General features: G+C 38.9%; 3 protein-coding genes across 4 annotated transcripts in view; 2 read left to right on the forward strand and 1 right to left on the reverse strand.

Annotated features, from left to right (window-relative positions):
• Positions 1-698: 698 nt before the first annotated feature.
• Positions 699-10230, forward strand: LOC127416027 (tripartite motif-containing protein 16-like). 2 transcript variants are annotated; one of them, XM_051655103.1, is made up of 13 exons: positions 699-834; positions 997-1669; positions 2502-2597; positions 2739-2972; positions 3126-3285; positions 3376-3510; positions 3614-3715; positions 4208-4315; positions 4892-4987; positions 5186-5302; positions 5466-5561; positions 6495-6599; positions 7183-10230. In XM_051655103.1, exons 2-13 carry the CDS (start codon positions 1091-1093, stop codon positions 7305-7307), a joined length of 1953 nt encoding a protein of 650 aa, XP_051511063.1. In that variant the 5' UTR covers positions 699-834; positions 997-1090; the 3' UTR covers positions 7308-10230. The 2 variants fall into 2 exon arrangements, with proteins under 2 accessions (XP_051511063.1, XP_051511064.1); XM_051655104.1 differs by lacking the exon at positions 4208-4315.
• Positions 10231-14079: 3849 nt separating this feature from the next.
• Positions 14080-20005, reverse strand: LOC127416030 (leukocyte elastase inhibitor-like). The gene is made up of 6 exons (XM_051655108.1): positions 19838-20005; positions 17874-18011; positions 16941-17058; positions 16661-16803; positions 15065-15232; positions 14080-14969 (listed from the first exon to the last, which is right to left on the reverse strand). Exons 1-6 carry the CDS (start codon positions 20003-20005, stop codon positions 14562-14564), a joined length of 1143 nt encoding a protein of 380 aa, XP_051511068.1. The 3' UTR covers positions 14080-14561.
• mylk4b (myosin light chain kinase family, member 4b) overlaps positions 19903-20378 on the forward strand; it is a 66895-nt gene continuing 66419 nt past the window's right edge. Inside the window, exon 1 of the mRNA XM_051655106.1 lies at positions 19903-20039. The gene's annotated coding sequence lies outside the window, so the exon portion shown is untranslated. The remainder of the gene's footprint in view (positions 20040-20378) is intronic.

Consider the following 20378-nt stretch of genomic DNA (forward strand, 5'->3'; position numbering starts at 1 on the left):
TTGACGTTCGACATTCGTTAGATATTCGGTTGCTCTTACCCGCGCGCTCTTCAGTCGACAATCTTACAAAGATGTCATTAGCACACTTGGTTTAAAGGGAGTACAACAATACTATATGGGCATACAAATTGGATTAAGAACAGTCAACGTTTGGTGTGGCTGCAAAATTGTGCCTGAAATGCTCCGATGCGGTTTGACTGCCTAGCACATGTAAGGGACCGTCTGAAAACTCCACCATTTCGGGATCGTAGTTTCATTCGGGCACAAATGGGCATGTGTGTTACAGCAGGTCTACAAACAGTCGTGTTTGTGCACTTGACTTTAGTGTATGCACTAATATCAGCTCCTGTTTTTTTAACTCTATGTTGGTGTGCAGTCGACAAACTGTAGGAAAAAAGCTAGATCTGCTGTGTTCTTAGAACACTTATACATGTTACTGAAGTGAATAGATATGTAGACACACTTTTTTTTTTACAAGCATATAATATGTATATATGAATATAATACGTATATCATACTGGTATATTAATATATACTGTAATAAATTAATAATGCACTGTAAGTGTTGGGTCAGTGTGAGCCATCTACTGACAGCTGTGTGCCTGAGACGCAAGGGGAAACGAGATGCAACGGTAAAAGACGTCCGTATAGCGCATGTACACAGGAAAATTGAAAACGAGCGCGGACGGACGCAAAAATGCTTTCGGTGTGAACAGCCCCTTAGACTGTTCTGGGTGTCTCCATCTAGTGGTGTTACTGAAAAATATGTAAAGGCGAAATTCAAAGTTCACTACCACCTTACCAGGAAGCGTATGCTTTATCTATTTGTATCAGGTAAATACAAAATATTGTGTTTTATAACCCTACATAATTAATATTCATACAGATAAACTCTTATTATTTTGCGATTATATTTTGTATAGACTATGACTAAGCATTTCCCTGCTTTGCTTTCACTTTCACTTTAACGCGGATTTAATAACAAAACCTCTTCAGTTTTCTAACACAGGTTGGTCTTTTGAAGACACCGTCTGTGGAACGACAACAACAAGATAAAGTTTTTTTGTTTTTTTTATTCTCGACTATTTAAATGGCAGAGGCTGTGCTCAGAGATCACGAACGGTACAGCTGCCCAATATGTCTGGATCTGTTGAAGGATCCTGTGACAATTCCCTGTGGACACAGTTACTGTATGAGCTGTATCAATGAGTACTGGAATATGGAAGACCAGAAAGGAACTTGTAGCTGTCCGCAGTGCAGGCAAACCTTTTATTCAAGGCCTTCTCTCAACAGAAGCACTGTACTTGCTGAAATAATGGAGACATTGAGGGTCACAGCACTGCAAGTGTCAGAGTCTGCTCAAAGTCTTTCTGGACCTGGAGATATTGGATGTGATTTCTGCATTGGAAGAAAGTTCAAAGCTGTCAAGTCTTGTTTGGAGTGTCTGGCCTCTTACTGTGAAGCACATGTACAGCCCCACTATAATGTTCCTGCCCTGAAGAAACACAAGCTGATCAAAGCTACTATCATGCCAACATGCTCCAAACATGACAAGCTCTTGGAGGTTTACTGTCGTACAGACCAGAAATGTGTCTGCATGCACTGCTTAATGGATGACCACAAAGGCCACGACACAGTGCCATGTACGACAGAACGGAATGACAAACAGGTAAAGATGTCTCTCTTTTTTTTTAAATTTCTTTCTTTAATGACTAATAACTTGGATAACATATTTACAATAATGTAAAATATTTTTTAAAGGGGTAGTTCACCCTAAAAATAAAAATTTACTTATCACTTAATCACCCTCATGTCATCCCAGATGCGTATGACTTTCTTTTTTCAGCAGAACACAAACAAAGGTTTTAGAAGAATATCTCAGATCTGTAGGTCCTCACAATGCAATTGAATGGTGATCAGACCTTTGTAGCTCCAAAAATCACACAAAGGAAACATAGAAGTAATCCATAACACTCCAGTGGTTAAATCCATATCTCCTGAAGCAATATAATAGGTGTGGGTGAGAAACAGATCAAAATTTAGTTCAGTTTTTTACTCTAAATCTCCACTTTACCTTTTACATCTGAAAGTCACATGTGGTGCCTGTTTAGTGAAAGTTAAAGTGGAGATTTAGAGTAAAAAAAGAACTTAAATATTGATCTGTTTCTCACCCACACCTATTATATTGCTTCTAAAGACATGGATTTAAACACTGGAGTCATATGGATTACTTTTTTGTTTAATTTATGTGATTTTTGGAGCTACTAAGGTCTGATCACCATTCACTTGCATTTTGAGGACCTACTGAACTGAGATATTCTTCTAAAAACCTTTGTTTGTGTTCTGCTGAAGAAAGAAAGTCATACACATCTGGGATGGCATGAAGGTGAGTAAATGATAAGAGAATTTTCATTTTTGGGTGAACTATTCCTTTAAATAAGATTAAACATAACATTTAAGTAAAGATCAAAAGACTGTGTCTGTGACTGGTTTGCATTTAGATAAAACTAGCAGATAATCAGACGAAACTCAAGCAGACAATCCAGGCAAAAGAAAAAGAGCTGCAGATGATGAAAATGGACATTAAATCCCATTCAGTAAGTTCTGGTATTAAACAAAAATAACTTGCACATTTAAACAGACAATAGATTTGTCAATTGGATCAGATCTCACAGGTGTAAACATTATTCTATAGCTAATTGTTTGTTTTGTTTAAATTCCTCTTTGGTTCTCCTCAGAATTCTGCAAAGAAGGCAGTGGAGAACAGTAAGAAAGCCTTCATTGAATTAGTCCGCTTCATTGAGCTGAGAAGCACTGATGTGATTAAAAAGATAAAAGCTCACGAAAAGGCCGATCTGGATCAAGGTGCGAAACTACAAGAGAAGCTGGAGGTGGAAATCAAGGAGCTGAAGAGGAGAAAAGAAGTGCTGGAGACCCTTCTACAGACAGACGACAGCATCAACTTTCTTCAGGTACAATGATGTGCTGTATGACTACATATTGATATCATGGGCTATCAAAACATATTTATATGTTGTATTTCTAAAAATGTGGCAGTATATGATGTACTCCAAAAACTAAATAAATGCCAGTTGAGTCTATGAAGGCATTTTTCATCCCCACAGAATTATGAGTCTCTGTCCTCTTCATCTGGCTCTGATGATTTCCCGAGTCTCTCTTTTAAGCCGTGCTGCTCTTATATGGATGTAAGCAAACTTGTGTTTGAACTTAAAGAGCGACTGGAGACTACATTCAACCAGGAAATAAGTGAAACATCTAAAAAAGGTAAACTAACTCAGGATTACTCTACTTTTCATTCAAGTGACTGATTGCATTTGGTTGTTCACATGAGTGATAAAATTGATCTTTTACCAGTTTCCGATCTAGTCACAAAAAATGCTCCAGTCTGCATCAAGGTCGGAGACAGAGTCCGAGTGAAACCTTCTGTTAACACCCCAAAATATGAATGGGGCAGAAATGTCACACATAAGAGTGTGGGTTTGGTAAAAGGCAAGAACTGCATATTTCTCCTAATAGACACAAATGGTTCTTTATGGTACAAACCATCACAAATATGAGTATGCATATACATATAAACTTTTCTATTTATTAGATATCAAAGGTGATGAGAGCTTGGTGGTCGAGTTTCATGGACATACAAACTGGAGAGGAATTCTCTCTGAAATGGAGCTAGTCACTGATGATGATGAGTGTGGTAATTATGCAAAGCAAGATTACAGTTTGTCTCTAAGTAGGCCTGGTTTGGATAAATTGTTTTACAATTTTCCAAGGAAACATTACATAACTAGAGATGCATGCTTTTTCAACCCAGCTGTCTATCTATACAGTGAGAATTTAATAAGAGTTGAGTAACAACAATATGGTCCCATGTGATGAGATTATTCAGTCAAATGTAAAAATACTCATTCCATACATCTATGTGACATTTATTGTATTTCAGGATTTCTCATTTGCTATATTACATTTATTACACATTAATTAATCTATGTTTTGTGCCAGTCCGTACTTTTAATGATATATGTTGCTGTTTAATCTGTTGTAAGTAGAGTTGGTCAAAGCATTGATTTTTAAACTAAATAAAGGCCACTGTTATTTATTTATTTAATTGTTTTTTTTTTACACAATTTAGTATGCTTGGCAAAAATATATTTGTTACATGATTTAACTAGGATTCTTGGTGATTTAGATCCTTCAAGCATCAAAATTGGATCAAGAGTACGTGTGAAAGCCTCAGTTGACACTCCAGAATGTGGCTGGGGAGATGTTACAAAAAATAGCATTGGAATTTTAAAAGGCAAATGTTTAGACATTTCTATAATTTTGCCATGCAATCAATATTAAAGGTGTACTCAGTATTTTGTTCCCCATTAAAAAAGATTTACTCCTAAAGAAATTATTTGTAATTTAGAAACTTATGTATGAAATCATGACCACTCACATGAGTTGAGGACTCTAGTCAAATCAGTAACCTTATAAAAGCTATTTTATTCTACATGGGGCAGGGGCGGCCGCATGGGTGCTGCTGAATTAGAATCACATAACCAGCTGAATACTACTCGCTTAATCTCAGTAACTGTCTTGTTATTGGACACTTTCACTCTTGGATTAAATTAATCATGGCTGATTGTGAATAGAGAATTTCTACAATGGCATCTGTAACTGAAAGCTATTAATTTTGAATGATACTGCATCCACACCACTAGGTGTCACTGTAAGTCCAACAAGACATGAGCAAAAAGTAACTGAGTGCACCTTTAAACAGCTCTTTTAATGGAAGTTCCATTGATTATTGGGCCAGAATAAATAAACAGAACGAGAGTATTCTGTAGAAATGTAACAAACAGCTGTCTCCACTTTCACCCTTAAACAGCTGTAGATGGTGATACAGTGAGTGTGGATTTCCCAGAGCATTCAGACTGGACCGGTATGCTCTTGGAGATGGAGCTTGCTCCTGATGATGACGCAGGTAATCCAAAAATATGATTTTGTAATTTTGGTAAACACGTAACCATCGTGCAGTAGAGCAAAACCAGCCTCTGTTTTCGGACATTCAGCGTATGATGAATGACATTCAGGCTTCAGATATCTTCAAGGTTTCATCCAGGTTTACCTTTCGGACAGTAATATGCTAACTTTAACCCTAACCCTTAACAATACATTGTAGGGTCCCCCACTCATGACTGCTTCAAGATAGGAAACAGAGTCCATGTGAGATCTTCAGTGAAAAACCCAAAACATGGATGGGGGGAGGTCACTCACAGCAGCATTGGTGTCATTAAAAGTAAATACACTATCCGACTCTGTCTGTCATTGATTTTTGTCTGATTTTACAAAATGTTAATGCATTATGCAAGACATCAGTCTAAAATGACACAATCTATAATGTAACATGCAAATCTGTTTTGGGGACGGTCAATATAATTGACTTGTTCTTCTTTCTGCAGAAATTCAGGGTGAGAGTTTGACTGTAGATTTCCCTGAGCAGATAGATTGGATTGGCACAGTTTCTGAAATGGAGCTTGTGGACAATGCTGGTTCAGGTAATCTACTGAATGTTATACTTAACGAAACAAAAAACTGAGTATGTAGCATCAACCTCTTTGTTTATCACATATTCTATATGGCATCTGAACACATGGACAAAATATTATATTACATAATGCATTGGCTGCAAGTAAAATGTAGATTTCAACATACTGTAGTTAACTGGCATAATTTATAGGCACAATCTTGGGGTGAATCTTTAAAGGAATAGTTCATCCAAAAATGAAAATGATCTCATAATTTTGTCACCCTCATGCCATCCCAGATGTGTATGATTTTCTTTCTTCTACTGAACACAAATGAAGAAGAATATCTCAGCTCTGTAGGTCCTCTCAATGCAAATTAATTGCAACCAAAATTTTAAAGCTCCAAAAGCACTTAAAGGCAGCATAAAAGTAATCCATAAAACTCCAGTGATATGATAAGTGTGGGTGGGAAACAGATCAATATTTAAGCTCTTTTTTACTATAAATTCTCCTCCTTGCCCAGTAGATGGTGATATGCACGAAGAATGTGAATCACCAAAGTCACAAGAAGAATGTTAAAGTGGAGATTTATTGTAAAAAAGGACTTAAATTTTGATCTGTTTTTCACCCACACTTATCATATTGCTTCTGAAGACATGGATTTAACAACTGGAGTCATATGGAATACTTTTATGCTGCATTTATGCTTTTGAAGCATAACATTATGGTACCCATTTACTTGCATTGAATGGACCTTCACAGCTAAGATATTCTTCTAAAAATCTTTGTTTGTGTTCAGCAAAAGAAAGAAAGTCATACACATCTGAGATGGCATAAGGATGAGTAAATGATGAGGGAATTTTCATTTTTGGGTGAACTATCCTTTAAGACTATCAGAGGAGTTACACATTGTTCCATGACTGTTAACAAATTTGACATTGCAAATATTTCTCTACAATACAGAACTCTGTTTAAGCCCTGGAGCAAAGGTCCGTGTTAAACCCTCCATCATCACTCCAGTACATGGCTGGGGATGTGTTACCAAGGACAGCATTGGAGTGGTTTTAGGCAAGTGTCATTAGTCTTAGTTAGAATGAATTCACAGCTACTGCTTTCTTTCTTTCTTTTTATTTATTTATTTTTTATCCCCTTTTCACCCAATTTGGAATCCCCAATTACCACTACTTAGTAGGTCCTCGTGGTGGTGCGGTTACTCACCTCAATCCGGGTGGCAGAGGACAAGTCTCAGTTGCCTTCGCTTCTGAGACAGTCAATCTGCGTATCTTATCACGTGGCTCATTGTGCATGACACCGTGGAGACTCACAGCATGTGGAGGCTCGTGCTACTCTCCGCGATCAACACACAACTTACCACGCTCCCCATTGAGAGCGAGAACCACTAATCGCGACCACGAGGAGGTTACCCCATGTGACTCTACCCTCCCTAGCAACTGGGCCAATTTGATTGCATAGGAGACCTAGCTGGAGTCACTCAGCACACCCTGGATTCGAAATCGCGACTCCAGGGGTGGTAGTTGCTATTGCTTTCTTTTAAACATAAGTGCCAAAACCCGTTCTTAAATTACTGATGATAATGAAAACTGCAAAAACAAACATGTTGAAAAATAATACTAACAATGTCTCCCCACAGATACTGATAACACCAAAGTGACTGTGAACTTCCCTGAGCAGTCTAACTGGACAGGCATTGTCTCAGAGATTGAGGCTCTTCCTAATAATGACACACTGGACCAAGGAGCATGTCGTGTAGATTAATCACATTAACATTGGTAAAAAATAATGATTATGGATGATATTCTAGAAGCATGACGTCGCTGTGTTGCCTGAGACCTGTTCAGTTAAACGTAAATGCACAATACTCATAAGGATGGCCTTGTCCTTACACCCTATTATTCATTTTAAAAGGTATGCTAGTATAAAATTGATATACACTCTCTGAGCACTATATTAGGAACACTACACTAATACTAGGTAGGGCCTCCCTTTGCTCTCAAAACAGCCTCAGTTCTTTGTGACATGATTTCCACAGGATGTTAGAAAACATTCCTTTGTGATTCTGGTACATGTTAACATGATTGAATCACACAATTACTGCACAATCATGCTGCAAATCTCCCATTCTACCACATCCCAAAGGTGTTCTATTGGATTCAGATCCGGTGACTGGGAAGGCCGCTGAAGTACCATGAACTCATTGTCATGTTCATGAAACCAGTTTGAGATGACTTTTGCTTAGTGACATGGTGCATTATTATGCTGGAAGTAGCCATTAGAAGATGGGTAAATTGTTGCCATAAACGGATGTACTTGGTCAGCAACATTACTCAACTAGGCTTTGGCACTCAAGCAATTGATTGGTATTAACGGGCCCAAAGTGTGCCAAGAAAACGTTCCCCACACATTTACACCACCACCGCCACCAGCCTGGACTGTTGACACAAGGCAGGTTGGGTCCATGGATTCATGCTGTTGGCGCCAAATTCTGACCCTACCATCTGTGTGCCTCAGCAGAAATTGAGATTCATCAGACCAGGCTATGTTTTTCCAGTCTTTAACTGTCCAGTTTTGTAGAGTGTGTGCCCACTGCAGCCTCAGCTTTCTTGGCTGACAGAAGTGAAACCCGACGTAGTCTTCTGCTTTTGTAACCCATCCGCCTTAAGGTTCAATGTGTTGTGCACTCTGAGATGCTATTTTGCTCAGTACAATTGCACGGAGGAGTTATCTGAGTTACCGTAGCATTTCTGTCAGCTCGAACCAGTCTGGCCATTCTCTATTGACCTCTCTCATCCATAGGGGGTTTCCGTCCGCAGAACTGCTGCTCACTGGATGTTTTTTTTTTTTTTTTGGCACAATTCTGAGTAAACTCTAAAGACTGTTGTGTGTGAAAATCCCAGGAGATCAGCAGTTACAGAATTACTCAAACCAGCCCATCTGCACCAACAATCATGCCACAGTCGAAATCAATGAGATCACATTTTACCCCATTCTGATGGTTGATGTAAACATTAACTGAAGCTCCTGACCCATATCTGCATGATTTTATGCATTGCGCTGCTGCTACATAATTGGCTGATTAGATAATCGCATGAATAAGTAGGTGTACAGGTTTTCCTAATAAAGCACTCAGTGAGTGTATATATATATATATATATATATATATATATATATATATATATATATATATATATATATATATATACACACACTACCATTAAAAAGTTTGGGGTCACTTGCCTGAAATGTTTCTCATGATCTTAAAAATCTTTTGATCTGAAGGCGTATGCTTAAATGTTTGAAATTAGTTTTGTTGACAAAAAATATAATTGTGCCAACATATTAATTTATTTAATTACAAAACTAAAATTTTATTTAAATAAAAAAAGTTTTTGAAATGGATAACTTGGACCAAATAATTAAGAAAAGCAGCCACTAAGTGCCCAGCATATAGATGGGAACTCCTTCAATACTGTTTAAAAAGCATCCCAGGGTGATACCTCAAGAAGTTGGTTGAGAAAATGCCAAGAGTACATTTCTGCAAAATCTAGGCAAAATGTGGCCACTTTGAAGATGCTAAAATATAACATAGTTTTGATTTATATTTTTTTAGTCACAACATAATTCCCATATTTCCATTTCTATTATTCCATAGTTGTGATGACTTTACTATTATTCTAAAATGTGAAAAAAAAATTAAAAAAAATAAAGAATGAGTAAGTGACCCTAAACCTTTGAACGGTAGTGTATATCAGTACTGTGCAAACGTCTGAGGAACTGTTTCACAAAAACATTTGTCTTAAGATGGTTATTTTACAGTATATCTTCATAGTGTGTCAATAAGAAATATCAGTTTTACATTTCTGAACATTTCTTATGCAAATAGAAGTAGAACAAAGAGTTCTGCAACAGATTCAAAATCTCAGCATCATTGAGTCTGGGAGTTCATGAAGAGACAGAAGTAATTGAGACCTAAATACACAGAACTGTGGCAAGTTATCTAAGATGCTTGGAGCAACCTTGAAAATCTGTGCACAAGTGTACCTAGAAGAATTGGTGCTGTTTTAAAGATACAGGGTGGTCACACCAATTATTGATTTTTTTATTTTTTATTTATTATTTCTTTTTTTATGTTTACTGCACTTTGTATGAAGTTTATTGATAAATGAAAATGATTCATGACTTTATTTTTGAAAACATCCTCACAATACAACATTTTTTTCACAGCTGTGTAAAACTTTTGCACAGTATTGTGTGTATAGATAGATAGATAGATAGTAAATGGCATAGTGTGACGAGGAGGAGGGTGTGGCCGGGCCATGATGGTGCACGGCCGGCACTGAATCAGCTGATCAGCAGGAGAGCGAGATAAAGGGGAGCCGGAGGCGCCAGTTCGAGAGAGAGAGACGCACGCGGCATGTGTGTCTGTGTTCGTTTATGTTTTATGTTGTTTTAAGTTAATTTATTTCATTAAAGTTTATGTTGACTGTTTAGCCGGTTCCCGCCTCCTCGTCACACTTGGTTTCATTTAGCCTTTTTCATAAGTTGCTTATGGCCTCAGAATTGTTATTTCTATTAATTACTGTAAATAATTATTAAGAATAATTGCAAATTCTGTAAAATTATTATTCCCCCCCCCATTTTGGCATGTTTTCAAGGGGATAAATAAAAATGTTGCCAATTATTTTGTGCACTGCTCGTGTCCTATGTCTGTCACTTGGCCATCTCCATAACACAGGTATTGACAAATTGCATAAAAAGATGGCAAAAAGAATTGTGAAAGACAACAGGCATTTGTGAGGCATTATGAGGATATGTCTTACAAACAGATCAGACTACTTTCTATGGTCAGATGAAACCAAATAATAGCTTTTTGGCAGTAAACACCAGAGATGGGTTTGGTGCACACAGAGATGAAGAAGTACCCAATGCCCATGGTTAAATGTGGTGCTGGATCTTTAATGTTGTGGGGCTGTTTTTCTGCTAGAGGTCCTGGACATCTTGTTCAGATACATGGCATCACGGACTCTATCAAATACTAACTGATAAAAAATATAAACCTGGCTGCCTCTGCCAGAAAGCTTACAATGGGCCCTGGCTGGGTCTTCCAGCAGGACAATGATCCAAAACAAACATCAAAATCAACACAAAAATGGTTCATTGACCACAAAATCAAGGTTTTGCCATGTCCATCCCAGTCCCCTGACCTGAACCCCATAGAAAACCTGTGGGGTGAACTGAAGAAGAGAGTCCACCAACATGGACCTCTGAATTTGATGGATCTGTAGAGATTGAATATGGAGGAATGGTCTCAGATCCCTTGCCAGGTGTTCTCCAACCTCATTACATTTACATTTATTCATTTGGCAGACGTTTTTATCCAAACTGTCTTACAAAAGAGGAATACATTGTAAGCGAATCATCTTAAGGAGACAGTGGTACGAAAAGTGCTGTATTACAAAGTTTCACTAGCAACAGAATAGTAGTATTCAAGACAGATTAAAGTGCAAAAAAAATTTATTTTATTTTTTAGTGTCTGGTTAAGTGCTCATGGAAAAGATGTGTTTTTAGCTGTTTTTTTGAAGACAGAAAGTGAGTCAGCTTCACGGATGGTGTTGGGAAGGTCATTCCACCAAGGTGGCACGATGAAACTGAATTCCGGGAAAGTGTTTTGGTGCCTTTTTGTGTTGGTACAACAAGGCGCCATTCCTTAGCTGACCGCAGGCTTCTGGTGGGAACGTAGCTCTGCAGAAATGATTTTAGGTTTGCTGGAGCAGACCCAGTGACTGTTCTGTATGCCAGCATCAGAGCCTTGAATTTGATATGTGCATCAACCGGCAGCCAGTGAAGAGAGACAAGGAGTGGTGTAACATGCGCTCTCTTTGGTTCATTAAAGACCAGACGTGCTGCTGCATTCTGGATCATTTGCAGGGGTCTCAATAGGCATTATAAGAGAAGACTCTGTTATCTTGGCAAAGGAATGTTGCAAAAAATATTGAATAAAAGGGTGCCAATAATTATAATTTTCTTTATTTATCACACATTATACATATACAGTGAAATTCTTCTTTTTCACATATCCCAGCTAGGCTGGGGTCAGAGTGCAGGGTCAGCCATGATACAGTGCCCCTGGAGCAGATAGGGTCAAGGGCCTTGCTCAAGAGCCCAACAATGGCATCTTGGCAGTGCTGGGGCTTGAACTCCCGACCTTCTGAGCAGTAACCCAGAGCCTTAACCGCTGAGCTACCACTGCCCTCGTAAGACTTGAGTACTGCACGAGCACAATTGAACACAAAGGCGTCACCAGCTTTTTGCGTAGTTTAGAGTGACAAATCCTACCAGCGTACTTAGATGTTGAAATGCGTACAGGTTAGCAGGTCTGCACGTAGATAGCGGAACTGGCGAATTGGCAATAATTATGGCCAATTCGTTTTGGATAAATATTTGTTTAATAATGAGATATTTCCCCTGTTTCAATTGTTTTACTTCAATTAAAGGTTAGATTGTTGTGATTTTTTTGAATGAAAGATCAAAAGGATAAACAATGCAGATTTTTTTTTCACAGCCTTCTTTGCTCATATTTACCAACGGTGCCAATATTTCTGGCCACAACTGTAAAACTGCTTGTGAGGTTACTATTAGAGCTGTATTAAAGAGGTCATAGAATACACTGCTATGATTACAATGTACCCTGAGGTCCACTTATAATGTTTTGTAATAAAACAAGTTGTAATTCAGCTTTTATTTTTGACCCTCTTTCTGACTTCAAATATACAGTAGGCCTTCAAAGTGCAAAGCAAAGTGTTCAAGGACAATTTTATCTTTATGAGATGAGATACATTTTTGTCTAGTACAGTCTGAAGATAATCAAAGCCAAATTTTGTAAGAATTGAGAATTTTAAATTTCTAAAAGTGAAGTGAAGTGAAAATTCAGTTCACTACATGGCATTGTCCTTGGACTGCTCTGGTACCTTCTGGACAAAGTGAGTAGAATTAGGATTCAGGGGATTCTGTTGGAGGGGTGAGTGACAAGTAGACTCAGACAGTTCAGCACTATTGTGGCAAGCGAGTTTTTGCCTTTGTCACAGTGTGCCAAATCAAATATTGTTGATTCTCTCTGCTTACCAGTCTCATAGAGTTCCGAGATGCCCACCTGCTTCAGTTTGACTGTATTTTACAAATATTGGAGTTGATACTGAATTCTGATTGGCTTGTTCTCACAAAGATGATGTGTAAAGGTGTAGCTATAATTAGATAAACAATTATTGTTTGGTACCACATTATTTGGTAGATTTGGTAGAGCACATCATGATGGTGTCGCGGATGGCTGCCTCGGTGTGGAGCGCTCCTATTCTTTTGTTGTTTTTGATTGTTTGTCCTGTGTTTAGTAATCTTTTTCCAATCAGTTTTACCAGGGACGAACTGCTGAACATTCGGCAGCATATACCAGAAAATCTTTTCTCGGTTTTTGAATATTCGGACGCTGGACATTTTAGTCAGAGCTCAAAACGGTAGAGATGATTGTGGACTTTAGGAGGAACACCCCAACACTGACTCCCCTCACCATTTTATACAGCACTGTGGCAGCAGTGGTACCTGGGCACTACCATCTCACAGGACCTGAAGTGGGAGACCCACATTGACTCCATTGTGAAAAAGGCCCAGCAGAGGTGGTACTTCCTTCACCAGTTGAGGAAGTTCAATCTGCCACAGGTGCTGCTGATACAGTTCTACTCAGTAGTCAATGAGTCTATCCTCTGCACTTCAATAACTGTCTGGTTTGGTTCAGCTACGAAATCGGATATCAAAAGACTACAAAGGACAGTTTGGACTGCTGAAAGGATTATTGGTTGCCCCCTGCCCTCCCTTCAAGAACTATACACTTCCAGATTGAGGAAAAAGGCTGGAAAAATCACTCTGGACCCCACTCACCCTGCCCACTACCTTTTTGAACTGTTGCAGATGCTTTAGAGCTCTGAGCAAGAACTGTTTTTTTCCTCTCAGGCTATCCATCTCATGAACAGTTAAAACTGCCCCATTGAGCAATCATTATGTGCAATTCACAGTCTTGTCTTTTTATATTTATCAAACACATCCAACCTCTTCTGCCATTACATTCCTTTGCACTGTATATATCACATTTGTATTTAGATTTGCATTACGTTTGTGTGTATGTATGTGCATGTCTGTGTGTTTATGTATGTGTATGTATGTATGTGCATGTATGTATGTGTGTGTATGTATATATGTGTATATGTACGCATATATCTATATATATATATAGTCTTATTGTGTATTCTATATATACTTTATTTTCTATTCATTTTCATTTTTTTATTCAATTTTTAATGATTTCTTATTATCTCTGTCTTGTTGCTGTTTTGTATTGTTGTGCACTGGAAGCTCCTGTCACCAAGACAAATTCCTTGTATGTGTAAGCATACTTGGCAATAAAGCTCATTCTGATTCTGAATTATGTTATAGTTACCAAAGAAGGTATCTTCTCTTAAAAGTTAACTTCTACTCAAAAAACTATTGTTCATGGCATGGAATTTATTGTGAAAACATATTTTTCATGTTAGATATACTAAGTCTACCAAATCAAAATGGATAAATACGATGTTAAATATCTTGTTCATGACACACACAATTTTTATTAAAACATTTTTTTTTGCAGAGAGCCAAATGTGCAGTGCACTCGACAACAGACTTTTTTTCCTTTTTGGACCTTGACAACCACTGGTCCCCATCCACTTTCATTGTATGGAAAAAGAGCAGCATGGATAGTTTGCTGGATTTGCACTTCTCCCCTTACTCCTTACTGTATATTACTCTCCTTTCGCATTTCACAGAACTAAAATTCAACTAAATCCAAATCCAACACATTATCTATAGGCGTTTTCTGATTTTGAAAAATATAATATTAACACAAAATGTAAAATTATCAACTTAAAAAACATTTTGGAGAATAGTATTTATTCTTTGCTTAGGTATAAGAGAGAAGACATGGCATCTTTAAGATGGGCCTCTGAATCTGCCAAAAAAGAGAATACTGTTGGTGAGGTTGTGCCTGATCAAGAACAGGAAGGGGTGATCAGCCATGAAGTGCTCCTCGCGTATCATACAGAAAGTCACAAGGCCTGCCGTAGCTGCTGCTGCCTCTGTGCCCTCTTCATTTACCTCCACAAAGGCCTTGTGGGCCACTGACGAAAGGAACAGGCCACCCTGACTGCTCATGCCTGTCAGATCAGCCATTGGCCCCTGGAACAAAGAGGTCATACCCATCCCCACCAATATTTCAGCCAAGGAGCTCTCAGCTTCCAGTTTGAACTTGGGCAAATGCACTACAATCTCTGTCTGGGTGTCCATATTGTTTCTGTTGGTCCATTCGAGCAGCTTGTCAAGGGTCAGCTCACGCTCCAGCTTTTAATCACACAAACAAATACTTTGTATTTCAGAACATCCAAGATTCCAACACAGTCAAGGTCTAGGAGATCATCATAACAGGTTTTGCTCACCTTATGAAGAGAGTCGGTGCCATCCTGAGTTTCCTCAGGCAGAAGGACCAACATGCTGAGCTCCTCCTGTACGTATGGTAACTCCAGAACTTGCAAGCGGTGCTCATGGATGTAATTGAAGGGGAACTTTTTCATCTGGTACATCATTTGAACTGGCCGGCTTTCATTCTGATATAAGACAAATACACATAATGATACTTACCAATGAGAGAGACAGCAAATAGAGTAGGGCTTCTCATATTCATCATATGTACTTTTTAAATAGGTGTGAATGTGTGTTAGAGCACATCTCTCATCTATGTTAGCCTGAGCCTTTTTATCAGTGTGTAGTGGGGAGAGGTGTGTGATGTACCTCTGAAATTCAACAATAATCTAAAAGTTTTATTTATTCTGTTTCAGCACTGTGGCAGAGCGGAGGGCGGGCCGGGTGTGTGGAATCATGACTAATCATGATTAATAAGGCTGATTAAGCCCCTAATAAGGCTGATTAAGCCCAAGAGGGATAAGGCCGAACGGAGACGGCAGTTCGACAGAGAGAGATTTACGGACAGCAGTCCGACACCTGTGTGTGTGTTTGTCCTTTTGGTTTATTTTATTATTAAAATATTATTTATATTGTCAAGACAGTTCTCGCCTCCTCCTTTCCAATAATGTGTTACACTGGTGCCGAAACCCGGGAAGGAGGAGGGATGCGTCATACTAGAGTTCTCGCCACTACCATCCACCCCAAAGGAGCACCTGCAGCCATCCGCCGTGGGACGGAGGAGCCCGGCCGCCTGAAAGCGAAGAAACAGCTGCCGACCGCGAGGGGAGGAGGGGCTCCCAACCAACCGCCTGGAGCGGTTACCGCTGCCAGGGGCGGGGGAGACCCCTACCATCCACCAAAAAACGCGGCGGGGCGTTCCGTCCGCCAGGGGCCGGAGGACTGCCTCCGATCCACCCGGGGAGGCACGGCTATCATCCACTAGAGGGTGGAGGAGTAGCCGAGGACCAGACTACAGCGTATCGGAGAACCGGCAAGTAAATTTTTTTTTTCTCTCTCTCTCTCCCGCTGCCGCTCCGTGTTGGCCTTTTCCCTATGTTTTTAAATGTTTGTGTTAATTTGGCAATGTCGCCGTTACGGCGTACAGGTGCCACATTTTTTTTTGTTTGTTTCCCTCCCCTTGTCCCCTCTCTGATCCAAGTAGACAGGAATGACCTGCCGGCAGACGGGGCGGAAGGCATGCCCCCCCCAGGGAAGGGGGGGGGGAGGGGGTGTACGTCATGCCGGGGGCTCCCTGGCCTGAGAGAATGGGGGAGGAATGTGGCAAGGCAGAGGGCGGGGCCGGGTCGTGATTCCGCACACTCGGCCCCTAATAAGGCTGATTAAGCCCCTAATAAGGCTGATTAAGCCCGAGAGGGATAAGGCCGACTGGAGACGGCAGTACGACAGAGAGAGAGTTACGGACAGCTGTCTGACACCTGTGTGTGTGTTTGTCCTTTTGGTTTATTTTATTATTAAAATATTATTTATACTGTCAAGCTTGTTCTCGCCTCCTCCTTTCCAATGATGTGTTACAAGCACTAAAATGGCTTTGTGTGAAATGTGGATCACACCTGGTTTATTTTGAATGGCATTTCTTTAGTCTCTTGAGCATTAAATCTCTTCAGCCAGTTCCCTTTGAAGTAGATGGCATTAACCAGAGCTAGTCGGGTCATACCGGTGACCATATCAGGCTTGAGAAGATCTTTGATTTTATCTGAGAAACACAAATTTATGTCATACGCAAAATAACAAGTAAAATGAGTAGAGTAATGACAAGTCTAAACAGCATCTTTAAAACTTTATTTGTATATATTTTTTATATGAAGAGGAACTAAATGGAACTATTCTCACTCTCTGTCTGCTCTTCCACCCATTTATTGATTATATGTCGCGACTCTTCAGATGCTCCAATGAAGTCCACCGCCTGAAGGTCAGCGTGGTACAGCTTCAGTGTGGAGTCCAAATACTCCTGCAGCACAAAATAAAGGCAGAATCAGTTTCTCATTTGCAAAAAGAATGAATGCCCTCATGCATTCATTTTACTAGTGTAACTTATACATGGACGATGTTCTCTCAGATAAGTGCAATATCATTTTGAGCACAATGCACAAATGATGAAATCAAATAAGTATAGTATAAAATTGAGCTATTATTTTATATTAAACTATTACTGAGCTATAATTTATTGATAGTTAAGATGTGCAACTCAGCCAGGGCCTGGGTAGCTCAGCGAGTATTGACGCTGACTACCACCCCTGGAGTTGCGAGTTTGAATCCAGGGTGTGCTGAGTGACTCCAGCCAGGTCTCCTAAGCAACCATATTGGCCTGGTTGCTTGGGAGGGTAGAGTCATATGAGGTGACCTCCTCATGGTCGCTATAATTTGGTTCTCGCTCTCGGTGGGGAGCGTGGTGAGTTGTGCGTGGATGCCGCGGAAAATAGCGCGAAGCCTCCACACGCGCTATGTCTCCGGGGTAATGCGCTCAACAAGCCACGTGATAAGATGCACGGATTGATGGTCTCGGACACAGAGGCAACTGAGATTCGTCCTCCGCCACCCGAATTGAGGCGAGTCACTAAGCCACCACGAGGACTTAGAGCGCATTGGGAATTGGGCATTACAAATTGGGGAGAAAATGAAAAAAAAAAAAAAAAAAGATGTGCAACTCAGCCTATCCATTTCTTTGACTTTCTCAAAAATGGTATAAGAGGGACAAGTTAAAATTTGGCAAAGCACTTAACAAAATGTCTAGTATCATTTAAATTAAAGTCAGAATGGACTCACAGGTAAGAAGCTGAATGTTTTCTCTCCATAGAGGCGGTTGGCCAGTTTAAGGATGTAGGAGGCAGAAGGACTATTGATAGCAGAGGTGAGGGTTGCAAAATGAGGGTGAACATCAGAGACAGAACTGAAGGACAAAACCTGCAAAGAGATGGATGAGTATTAAACAGTTTTCCTTTTCAGTACACATTAACTGTTGTTTTTGAGCAAAGTCCCTTTCACGGCAAATCATTCCACTTGGTGACCATCTCTAGAAGTTATTTTCTATGGATACAAGTGATATGAAATTATAGCTCCTATCTACTTGAATGCGAAAAGATTGAAATCTCCAAAATGGTTGGTCAAGATTATGATCAAGGAAAATATTTCAAATCAGCAGTAAAAACTGACAACAATATTATCACAAATTGTGCTTCTTTAGCTCTGTTTTTCAGGCTGGACAAGCTAATGCACATGCACGTTCTCGAGCTGACTGACAGGCGATGTCTGTATCAATAAGGTGATTGACTCTTTTATCTGTAAGGCGGGACTTCCTTTTCTACATCCGCCATATTAGGCGTTTCAATTTCTACCATTCATTTTAATACAAGTAGTCTATCTTGGGCTAAACAGTCTTTGTTTTGAGGCTACCATAATGTTATAATATTGTCATATTGTTTATTTATAATATATATATATATATATATATATATATATATATATATATATATATATATATATATATATATATATATAATCTAAAAACTGCTTGACCAGTTGAAAAAAAAAAAGGCAATTATGTGAGTCATAAACCATCACACACTGCTTGGCTACTGAAGTGTTTGGTTAATCTGTGTCTAGGATATTAATAAAAATGCACTGCATTCTGCAATTTCACTCTAGGCATTCACAACAAATGTAATATTAGCAGCACCTTAAATCTGAAGTTTGCAACTTTTTCAGTGTTGAAATACTTTCTTCTATCTCAGCTTAATACGCAGAGACCATTCATATGTTAATTTTCTCGTAAACGGTAAACTCTGTTTCTATGGCGCTTTGGAAACTGCTCTGTTTTGAGCAATCCACTTAGACCCGCCCCAACAACATTACTCAACCAATAGCGTAAGTTGGGGGCGGGACTATCTCTTTGTTCGACCAATGGCAGACCGGGGGCGTATAAAAAAAAACTTGTTTTGAAAAAAGAAAAAAAAAAAAACTTTATTTTTGCCATTGTGATTGGTTGCTAGCTTCACAGAAATTACATAATTCTGCTTTAAAAATGGGATTGTGTGTGGTTAGATATTTTAAATAAAATTCTAAAAGCTTAAAAGAATAAAAACATCTTAAGTATGATTGTTGTCAACATATGGATACTGCTGTGCAATTAATATGCTACTACAATGCATAAACCAATACTGTAACTTATAGTTTTCCTGTTCTATTTTGTGACTGACTACACAAAGTATTATTCTGAGTAATGTCTTATATGCACTTAGTAGCTTGTTGGAGTTGGGCAAGAGATCTCACTTAACTGAAGGACAGAAGATTTCTCTGAAAGAGCAACTTAGTTCTTGGGACTATTTAAAAAAAATCTTTTTTGGTTTATTACTAAGTTTATCATAAATGTGGAAATAACTAACTTAACTGACGGTCTAATGAAACAGGCTTTATTCTCTATGCAAAAATCATACTATGAACAAATATTTACTTTTTGACAGTCACAGACCACACCCCATTCTTCCTTCACCGATGGTAAAATTTTATTTTTCTGGGTTGTGGTTTTCTTTTGAAGTACGACTTCCCAATCACAAATGGTAAGGCTAGTTTAAAATATACTTTATATATATATATATATATATATATATATATATATATATATATATATATATATATATATATATATATATATATATATATATATATATATATATATATATATATATATGCATTAATAAAATATGGCCGCAAGCGTGGCGCCCAACCCTTACCTTTGCCATTTCTTTGGATGTGTTTCCTCGGGCTCCCAAGTAGACCATGCTGAGCGCTGTGCTGATGCTCAGCGGGGAAAAGAACATGTTTCCCGCGGCGTTGCTCGCACTCAGAGCCCGATAGAGGTCCAGGGCGAAGACACTATTAGCACGAGTGAGACCATCCATGACTGACTGATATCACTGCATAGAAACACAAATTGTGAGTACCACAGTTTATGCAATTATATAACTATATATATTGACAACAGTCAAATTCAAACATTTCCACCTTCCACATTTTTACTTAAGTGTGTCTTCAGAGAGCTTGCCTAGGGAATGTGCATTCTAGCCATTTAAGATGCATTTTGTTTTCTTATTCGCAATAAATGTGCTAAAAAATACGTATGAAAAACTGATAGAGAAACGCGGAAGTCGCAAAGCCAATAGAATTTGCCTTACATGTAATGGAAGATGCTTGTTCCAAACGTAAATCTGTGTGAGAGAGAAGCCTACCCCACAGTCATGCGTTATAAATGGACTAGTAACGCCCATAATGCGC

Source organism: Myxocyprinus asiaticus, chromosome 25 (assembly GCF_019703515.2).
Source record: "Myxocyprinus asiaticus isolate MX2 ecotype Aquarium Trade chromosome 25, UBuf_Myxa_2, whole genome shotgun sequence".
NCBI lineage: Eukaryota > Metazoa > Chordata > Actinopteri > Cypriniformes > Catostomidae > Myxocyprinus > Myxocyprinus asiaticus.